The sequence below is a fragment of the Cavia porcellus genome, unplaced genomic scaffold (genome assembly GCF_034190915.1).
Source record: "Cavia porcellus strain 051 isolate PalLab524CR breed Dunkin Hartley unplaced genomic scaffold, mCavPor4.1 scaffold_10, whole genome shotgun sequence".
NCBI classification, from domain to species: Eukaryota; Metazoa; Chordata; class Mammalia; order Rodentia; family Caviidae; genus Cavia; species Cavia porcellus.
The window spans coordinates 64,930,123-64,940,777 of NW_026947493.1; the positions used below are offsets into that span (position 1 = coordinate 64,930,123).

At 40.2% G+C, this 10,655-nt stretch overlaps 1 protein-coding gene across 4 annotated transcripts in view; it reads right to left on the reverse strand.

The window, feature by feature from the left end:
* Window positions 1–9,574, reverse strand: part of Pip4p2 (phosphatidylinositol-4,5-bisphosphate 4-phosphatase 2) — a 52,173-nt gene extending 42,599 nt beyond the window's left edge. For all 4 annotated transcript variants that reach the window (XM_003479882.5, XM_005008239.4, XM_063257543.1 and 1 more), the window contains exon 1: window positions 9,346–9,574. In XM_003479882.5, coding sequence (XP_003479930.2) covers window positions 9,346–9,451 — 106 coding nt within the window. In that variant the 5' untranslated portion in view covers window positions 9,452–9,574. The remainder of the gene's footprint in view (window positions 1–9,345) is intronic.
* Window positions 9,575–10,655: the final 1,081 nt, after the last annotated feature.

The following is a 10,655-nucleotide window of genomic DNA, read 5'->3' on the forward strand; positions in this document are numbered from 1 at the left end:
TTTGTGTTAATATTTGTAGAATCCACATAGCCTAGTAAAAATTAACGTGTATTTGGGGACAATCCTATGACATACTAGGTATCTACAAATGCATTCTCATTTTAAATCCACTTACTTTCATTCCTATATGTTGCTTGTCCTCTGGAGTCCAGCCTGAGCCCAACCCAGTATGTAAGGTAAATCACAGCACTTTACTCAATTTCTAGAACTATAAAATATTATCTTCTAATACGCCTTCCCCAAAATCTTCCTCTGCAGCAATCACATCTTCAAATGTTGAACAACTCTGAGCCTTCTTGTATACTGTTTGAAAATTTATTATTTTTAGTCTACCAAATTTACCTATCTCAACAAAGCATGGTAGAAAAGTTTTGTATGCTTGTGATAGTAAGGAGCTGAACCAAGATCCTTCATATTGCACTACATTCCCATAGTTCTCTCTACCCCTAGTCTTTTTTCTTTCTGTTATTTGAGGGTGTTTGTTTATTTATTTTGAGACAGAGTCTCATTAAGTTGCCCAAGCTGGGCTTCAACTTGTAATCCTCCCGCCTCAGCCTCCCAGAGTGCCAAGACTACAGCGTGCACCACCATGTTCAGTTGGTATATGTGCTGCCAAAGTGAGCACATCACCATGTACAACTGGAAGAAAGCTTTTGATGCTGCCTTTAGAAACACCTGTGTGGAATAAAATGCCCTACAATGAGAAACCTAAAGTATGCATAAATTAGACAGCAAAGTAAAACACAACAGAAAACAGAGAGATCATTTGCAAAAGGGTAAAGAATCAAGAGATGGAAGGAGTGGGAGGAAGGGCAGCGGCAGTGGACGGGGAGGTAAAAACAATTAAGATGTGACATGTACATGGACCATCCCCAAGGTGAGCGCAGTCATTATGTGCTAATTTTTTTTTTATTTATTTATTTATTTATTTATTTATTTATTTATTTATTTTTGTCTTTTTCCTTTTTATCGGTACCGGGGATCGAACTCATGACTGTCTGCTTTCAAGGCAGCACTTATGCCGCTGAGCTAAACCCCCAGCCCCTTGTGCTAATTTTTAAATATGCGCTAATTTTTAAAAAGATTTTTAAAAATGACTAAATGTCAATGCATGTTAAAAAAAATAAAATAAAATGCCATATCCAGTCACATAGCATATACAGGTATATTCTACTGAGGAGTAAGACACTGAAGGCTAGCTGGGTTTTTAATCTTTAAAAAGCTAGGTAACACTTTTTAGCACTCAATAAATTATTTTTTCAATTTCTAAAAGGGTATGGACAGGAATTGAAGTGAAAGGAGGACTGCAGAAGTAAAATGATGACCGAAGGAAAGACAGTAAGCATCTACATTTTAAAGTTATACACAGTAAGTATTCAAAATCCCGAGTGTTGACATGATTTCTGGAGCCTTTGGGATCTGAGATGTTTGATTAGCGATGTGCAGTAAACAGAGTCTATGCAAATATTCCAAAATCTGAAACACTTTTGGTTCCAAGCATTTCACATAAGAAATACACCCACAGCTGTATTTCCACATTTCTTACAAATAACAACTCTATCATAAAATATAAAGACTAAATGAAACATAAATGTGGGAAACCGAGGCCCAAAGATGTGCAGTAACTATTCCAATATCAAACAGGAGGTAACTGGCAGAAATAAAAGATAAGTCTCGGTCTGTTAGGCAAAACCATACCTGGTAGCAGATCCCCCCTGAGACTATAAAGGGATTTAGTTACACAATGCTTGATGAACTTAGTTGAAGTTCAGGCAAAAAGAGACAGTATTTTTGCTTTTTTTTTTCACATTGTAAAAAATTCTCACAGAGAAAAAAAAAACCCCACTTTAAAACATCAGTTTTACAGCCCTCTCTCAAAAAAACGAAACAAAAAAATTTCAACTGGAGATGAAGCTCCGTGATTGAACACATGGCTAGGAAACTAAAGGACCTCAAAAAAGCAGGAGAAAGGGATCCCCTTTTAGAAGCTAGTAAATGGGTGTCAATCCCAGTTTATTCAATATTTCTTAGTCATATTAAAAATAAAACAAAAAATAGCTAAGCCCAAAACCATACCCCAAATCGTCTGCTTTTTCTCAAAAGAGAAACATTTGTTTCCATTTGGATCACTTCCCACAGAGTCACTTATTATCCTCAAAGACAGTTAAGAACATCTATCCTGCTAATTGTCCTCTGCAACATGTGTGTTCATTTGGCTAGCATCTGTATGCATCTTGCAGACTTTTAACAAAATCCTCTGTCCTAAAAGTGTGACATTCCTGAAAAGAATTTGACCTAGCCCATGGAAATTTGACATCATCACTTCCCACCAAAGGAAAATGTTATCATACATTTAATAAATAATTGTGGAAGGAAATTCAGTCTGCAACTTAGTCCAGTGTCTCCTCAGAATGCAGACTTGAATATCTAACTGCCTACTTGACATCAAATGATGACTAGATATTCCAGACTCAAAACGTCTAAAACAGAGCATTGATTTTTACTGTCCTCCCCCTCCCACAGACAGGTAAACTCCTCTCCCTGTTTGTCTAGCTCAGATAAAAGCACAACCTTGTGCCTTGTTGCTTGCATCATTCTTGGAGACTTATAAGTCCTTCCTTTCCACTGGTTCAAGGCATTAGCAAGTCCTGATACTCTGTGTTTAAAATATGCCCTAAAACCAGCCACACCCCAGTGCCTTCATCACCTTTACTCTGGCTGAGAATGTGGTACCTCTTGCGCCTTCTTCTCAGGCTCATGTCTTATTAGTCCCTTTTTATCTCCCCTCTACTAATCTATTCTCCATACACTAATCTTAAAAAGTCAAACATTTCATGTTTCTCCAGTGCTCCAAAGTCTCCAGATCCCCTCATTATTCTCTGAAGACCATCCCATCTCCTGAAGGTGCTTACACAGCTTGCCTGGTCTCTCCCAATCTACACTGCTGATCTCTTTGACTCCTATTTCCCACACACTAAGCCACAATCTTTTATTTTTAAAACAGTAAGTGTTATAATTGCTGTTCATGATGCCTGGAATGCTTCCCCCAGTCCTTTCAAGGGCTCAATTCTGCTTCATTTTTCAGGTCTCTGAGTGATTATTATCTCTGATATGTCTTTCCTGCAACATTCCCTTCCTGGACAATTAGTCTTTTTCCTCAACCCTGCTATATTTTCTTTATTCTGAAATTATCCTGCTTATTATGTATCTTTCGCTGGAATATATATTCTCCAGCATCTGGTATAGTATAATAGGCACTCACATATCTGAAAGGATGGCTGAATGAATGAAACATTTCTTAATGTTTTAAAGATGCTGGGTAGAGCTAGAAGGAAATGTGAGCACAATAAAACAGAATAAAAGAATCCTGCAGCCTGATGCCTACAGAATGATGGAAAAGAATTCTGAGAAGAAATGGACTTATCACCATATGGGAGAGGTGGAGGCGGGTATACTTCATCAATGTTTTGGCTTTGTTTTCCCTTCTTAAGGCTGAAGTCTTGGTGAAGCAGAATGATTTTGGGGGGAAAAATCCCTTTAAATAAAGCATTAGCATTGGGTTAGCATAAAATCAAGTATCACATATTCAGCAAGACCTGCTTGCTCAGAACCAAAGCAGGGAGACACCTTAGCAGGGCCGTGAAGGAGTTTCAGGAAGCTGCTCTCAGACAGATATACTGCGTCTTTCTGCTCACTGTGACAAGCTGGCTTCCAGGGGTCTCAGAATCCGTGGCAAGTAAAGTGTGATTTTTTTTCCATTACTGGGCATTGAACCCAGGTTCTCTGCACTGAGCTACCTCTCTTTTTATCATATAGTTTGAAACAGGTGCTTGCTAAGTTATTAAGTTGCCTGAACTGGCCTCAGATTTGTGGTCTTCCCGTCAGCCTCCCACACTTCTGGGATTTCAGGTATATGCCACCATGCCCAGTGAATTCTTCTTTCTTTAAGTACAGCATTTTCTTCCCCTTGATTCTATGGTATTATTGTCTCCTGCTTCTTTAGTCTACTTCACTGGCAGTTAAATTCATCTTTCTCTTACCATGTTAATAATCATGGGAGCTTCTCAAAGCCCTGGCCTGGCCTTCTTTTCTACTCACTTCACTCCCCCCCCCCCCCAGGTAACCTCATACGGAGTTCTCAAACCTTTTCATGTTGTGAAAATGACAATATTTGTGCAGCCACTCAGAGCTGACGGCCACTGGTCAGAAGAATTAAATTCCTGCATAATTACACTCTATCACCTGCATATTCTGCGGCACAGAGGTTGGGCTATGCGGCATCCTGAATCAGTATCCATGTAGTTAGCTATCACCACTATGCAAAAACAATAATTTTGTATTTTCAGCCCAGACCTTGTGTCTTAGTACTACTCCTTTGGATCAAATTGTTACATCTTCTAGGATATCTGAAATATTTGGAATGTTTTATGTCTAAAATCAAGCTCATGATTCCCCATGCTCTCTGAAACTTGGTCCTCTTCTGGTACTTAAATGTCTTAGTTTAGGTAGTCATAACATTGAGCTGTAAAAGGCAGATTTCCAGGGAATATCCTTGTCACTACCCTCTCACTCCTTTGGGTTATGACCAACAATCTTTTTTAGTCCACTTCCTTAATGACATCTGTGCCTCTTATTTCTACCATGACTTGAACCAAGCTGCCATCAGTTCACTAAAGAGCAACTAAGTAAGTCCTCTCATCTATTCTAGCCAGTCCTCTAATTCACTGTCTACAGAATGATTTTATATAACTATAGCAATATGTGTGTGTGTGTGTGTGTGTGTGTGTGTGTGTGTGTGTGTGTGTGTATGGCCAACTCATTCCTTTAAGACAAATTCCTTGACATAATTCACAATGTCCTGAATGAACAGGCTAATATTCATTATCATGAGCATTATCATGATCATCATCATGAACAAAATCTTAGTAGTTTATTTTTGGTAGTACTGGGGATTGAACTTAAACAGCAATTTCACACTAGCGCTTATGATTCTGTGAATCGTTTAGCCTCAGTTGGGCATTTATCACCTACAGCCTCGTGCAGTAAGAATTCAGCTACAGCCACTTTACGTTGAACTGAGTAGTTTCCAAGATGGTATCTTCATTCACATATCTGAAGGCTGGTCAGACAACTTTCTATGAAACTTCTCTCCGTATCACTAGTTTGGGGTTCCTCCAAGCATGACAATTCCATCATCAAGATATTATACTTCCTGCATCAGTTACTTTTCCTAGAGTGCACCTCCTGGAGACCAAGGCAAAAGCTATAAAACCTCTTGTAACTTAGCCTCCAAAGTCATTTAGTTTATTTTCTACCTTGTTCATGTTATACTAAGATGCTAAAAATTAAAATAATTGATCAAAAGATAATTAACAAAAATAGTTACTTAAAAAGATAGTTATTAGTAATATTGTCATTCTGTACTGAGCTCATAGTAACCAAGCACCAACCACATAGTTATAAATTAACTGACCGTGTGTTCTGCTGCTCTGTAATGCGTCATCCTCCCTACCTTAGTGACCTGTGTGCAATGTCAACTTTTGTTCCCCTTGTAATAGACAAATGATGCTATGTCAACCATTGTTCCTTTTATGAGAGACAAATGTTCCTGGAATTGGCAGACCAAGGGCTATGAATTGGCTAACCACCCACTGTGAAGTACCTTTTACCTCAAGCAAAGGGGAACAAAGGCCCACCTTATTTCTGTTTCTCATCACTATGTACTTAATGATCAATGAGCTAATCATAAATGAACTATAAAAATCAGTCAGAACTCTAACTCAGTTGCACAGCTTTGCAAATTCCATCTGCACTGTGTCGCTGGGCCAGCTAAATTAAAAGCGCTTCTTTTAAAAAAGACGTCTTGCCCCGTTTGTCATCTTGGGGTCTTGCCCCGTTTTTCATCATGGGGCCTTGTTTTTTGAATAAAGTACAACAGTTCAAGAGATCAAAATAAAGTCACAAGATCATCCCACATTGAAGAGGTAAAACAATGCAGGGCTTGAACATCTGCATGCACAGTTCTTCAGAGGACCCTTGGAAGATGATCAACCACACCTACATCTCCATTTCATCCATCTTAATGCCCTGGAACTCCTACTGCTTCATACTTGCTGCACTCTGTCCTGCTGAAGGATTTGCCCACACCACTTTGTTTCCCTAGAATGCATCAATGCCATTTTTCCCAAGCTAACTCACATTGAACCTTCAGATCTCATTAATGCCCCAGAAAAGCCTTCTCTGTCTTCTCTAATAAGGTTAAACTATAAAAATACTCCTCCAGGCACTGGGCCACATTTCCAGCAAGGGCCTCATCCCCTTGTTTTTTTTTTTCATTTGTTTGGATGAATATATAATTTATGTCTCAATATCTTCCAGTATGCTGGAAGAGGAGCCAGACTATGTTTTTCATATCCTACAATACAGCTTGGCTAGTGTACCAAGTGTGTGTGTGTGTGTGTGTGTGTGTGTGTGTGTGTGTGTCTCAAAGAAAAAAAACAAGTGAATCAAACTCCCTCTCTCAAAACATTTTTCCTGTTGTGAATTACAGTATACACAGTAATCACATTTTCATAGTCAAAACTGTGTATAGACAATTAGATAACCCATATATAAAGCCTTTTTTCAAAAGACTCATAAATTTAAAGTCATATTTATTTGCTATACAAAACTGATAGACATATAGTAATCAATTAATATACCTAATACGTAAGTTTTGTGTTCATTTTTTCAAATTTTCTTCTGAGACTAAACTGTCTTTAATTTTAACTTCTGTGCCTACATAAAAGTTGGCAAGTGTATCCAACAAAGCACTGTAATCAAGAGAAAGGGATTTTGCTACTCTACGCAGGAACCCAGGAGTGACAGTGGAGGCCACTAGGAGCACAGCCCTTACAAACCCAGGCATCCTGTCATCAGACCACACAGGATTCTTCTTGGCCTAAAATCCAATGCACAGTGTAACTACCCCTCACTGCATTATGAATAGCATGTACAGAAATAAAAACACTAAAACTTTTAACCCAGAATGGAGTGGGAACTATTATTTATGTGCCTTAGATGGCAACACAAAGAGAAATGGGTTATACAAGAGAAAATACACTTATGGCTCTTTGATTTTTGTTTTTTTAAAATAACTGTTCGGGTAACTATAAATAGTACTATAACTACATTTCATTATTAAAAAGTACATTCTGTTTCTTGTCTTTTAAATTCCAACTAACAATTCTAATTGTTTTCAATACTAACCACATCTGGCCTAGTGTCAGTTTTCTTGGAATCTAAATTCACTCAGCCCTGAGTTTACTCTTTCTCCCCACGGCAGCAATGGCCCTACTTCCCATGAGGCCATTTTTTTGGGCCAGTTTTGTTCACTTACAGCAGTGTCTAACACACTGTGTTGCCCAATAAATTACTGAAAGAAGGAATAGCAATGGCCCTGAAGAGTTAGATCTTACACATTACTCAGAATATTTATGAAGATAGTTATTTGTTATTAATCAAGGAAAGATATTCTGTCAAAAATGCAAATAAAATGGCTCCACTTTTCACTTAGGTTTCTTGCTTCATAGGTATCATACCACATAAGATTAGTGTTTCTAATTATCCAACTGCCTCATTTACCTGTTTAAAAATTTATTCTATGATAAGGCAGAATAAAGCTTTTAGCTGAACCAGTGTATTTCTCTAATTGTTGAAAGTACCTGTTTCTACCATGAAATAACTTTTTCTCAGCAGCTGAACTGGAACTTGTACATACAGCATAGTTGAAGGAGTCTGACCAGGTTAAACAAATCTATGGAAAATAGTAAGTCCTCACATAGGTCCATGAGTATAAGTATTACTAATTTTTTAATATAGCCATAAATTGACTAAATATACAAAAACAGGAATCTAAAACAGAGGGCATGAAAATAGATTCTAAGTAAGTTACTTAAATCAAGCTGGGTCTCTTAATAAATTGTCATATAATTTGTCTTTCAAAGGTTTATTCCACGAAGTTGAAACAGGAATTAGTGAATAACAACTTAGATAACAGTAAAATATTCACCTCAAACCCCCCCCCATCCTCCTACCTACTGCGCTCTGCTACTATTAATTAATGCCGACCAGCAAACATGACTTACGGGTTTCTGAGGGTGTGTTTCCTTTCCGCTTTACATTTTACCTCTCAAGTCATCACTCACTACATTATTCATAGCTAAACGTCTTTCCCTTTGTCTTGCTCCTTGTTAAGTGTGGATTAAGCTCTAGACAGCTGATTTTCAAGTTATGATGTGTTGAATGGAAAAATAGAAACACAAGTTTAGCCTACTCCACAGCTACTCCATCTTCAGGCTTGAATTTAGAGAAAGTTGTGTTTCGTGGAAGCAGGACTTGCCTATATTTTCAAAAGCCCTAACTTTTACCTCCTGGGGTTTTTAAATTTCACTCACATTCGGTCAAAAGAAGGAGATGCAGTAGGGCTACCTCTGCAAGTGCCATATTTGATGATCTTCGCAAGCTTTCCCTGCCATTCTTTAGACTGCCTGACTCCACCTTATTTTTACTATAGTATAATCATGGAAAAGGCTTAGAACAAAGACAGGTCTTTACATAAATTGAATACTTTGCCAAACAGATTTCCCTCTCCTCTTTCTCCATATCCCACTCAATTCAATCTCTTCTGATCCTATTTTTTTTAAATAAACAGAGATACACGCAGTATTAACTTGAGTTACTTTCTAGAAGTTAATTTCAACCGCACTCAATATGCATAAAAATATCCCATTTTGTCTTCTATCAGAAATAAGGTTCTTCTTCATTCGCAGTTAAAGCTAACACAACACTCCTTAGGAGTAGGATTAATATTCATGGGCAGGAATTTCAGACATATTAGGAATATTAATTAATTATATTCTCTTTGGTAAGGCAATTTCCTAATTGAACAGTAAACCGGTGAATGAACATAAGAGATGCATATTGTTCAACCTAAAGTCCTTTCAAGGACAGATGCCAAGGTAAGCAGTACTCCCGGCTTCGCAGCAACCCAGAGGGATTTGTGAATGATTTGCACCACCTCCCAGCTGCACTCGGGAGTTGCTCTGAAAACAGAACGCAGAGCCTGGGAAACCCTTGCCACATCCACTATCCCTGGGCAAAAAGTGGTGAAATATACGCACACACTCTTCCAGCCACGGCAGCAGGGCGCCGCTGCGGAGCTCTCCGCAGGCCGGCGAGCTGGAGGACGCAGGCAGCATCCTTCCCCACCGGCCCACGGGAAGGGTCGCTTCCCCCTCCGCGAGGGCTCCCGGCTCTCACCGTGCCAGCTCTCCCGGCCAAGTGGAAAGCTCGGGCCGGCCTTACCTTTGGGGCTGCTTTCTTGCAAATACGGTGGGGCGGTGGGAGTGACATTTCCCGAGTGGGCTGCGGACAGCAGAGGCGAGCGTTCGTCCACGCCGTCCGCAGCCATCACTGCTGGGGCTGCAGGGCGCGGGCCCAGGTGCGGCGCCGGCGGAGGTGGAGGGCAGCACTGGCGCGGCCGCCGGAGGCCCGGGCTGTGTCACCAGGCGGGAGGCGGGGGGCGGGGGCGGGGAGGCATGGTGGGGGAGGGGCGCGGCAGGAGGGAGGGAGGGGAGAAGGAGCCGGGCGGGGGGCGGGGGCGGGGCGGGAGGAGGAGAGGGGGAGGGGGCGGGGCCGGCTGGCCGAGAGAGAGGGAACGATTAGGGCGGATGGGGCAATGCGGTGCGGTGGGGGAGGGGCGGGGGCGGGGCCAGGCTGCCAGGGGGCGGGGCCAACGGATGGGGGTGCGGTGGGCAAGTCCTTCCTCTAGGGAAAGGTGGATGCAGAGCAGCCTGAAAGGGGCGAGAGAAAGGCCTGGGACTTGATTACAGGAAAGTAGAGCAAACAGGGCTATCAAGTGTAGCTCCACTAGGGAAGAGGAGAGGCTGACTCTGCTGTCAAACTTTGCTGCAATTATATAAAAAAAGGGTTATCAGTGCTTTCCTGAGGGGGTTCTTTTGTTGAGAAGCAATTGCTCAAGATCTGCCCTCTAAGAGACAGTAGGTTTTGTGCATAAGTGCCTCTATTGTTTGTTTTTTTGGTTTAATGTGAGTGTTGACATTACCTGTTTGGTTCTTTAGCAACTATAATTTATTGAAACTGTGGGGGTATACATATTTTACAAGTTTCATTTTACTAAATACATTGTCCCTTCCTTTTGTTTTTGTGCCACACACACACACACACACACACACACGATAGTGAAGTTTATGTACAATGTAAGGGAATTAAAGACCACTTTTCTTGAGACAGTATTTTAAAATAAACTTTTATTAGTAAAAGAGAATTTTAAAAACAATTCTTGCCTTGTAGGATTTTTTGTTTTTCCCACATTTTTTTTTTTTTTTTGCCATGATACTTTCCTTTTTGGCTACAAAATACATTAAAATTTTGAACATTTCCAAATAAAAAGCAATGGGAATAATTCTGGTCTAAAATGATAAATTTTCAGCCATAATTCTTTGAGTCAAACAGTGTTTAGTTGCTTACTATGTTTACATAAACATTAGGGTGTGGTCTAAGTTGTGGGAGTACCTGAGAGGCATCACCATCAAAAGCAGATAAAAAGGGCAGGGGTAATATCTTAGCAGCACAGCTTTGGCAAGCACAAGTTG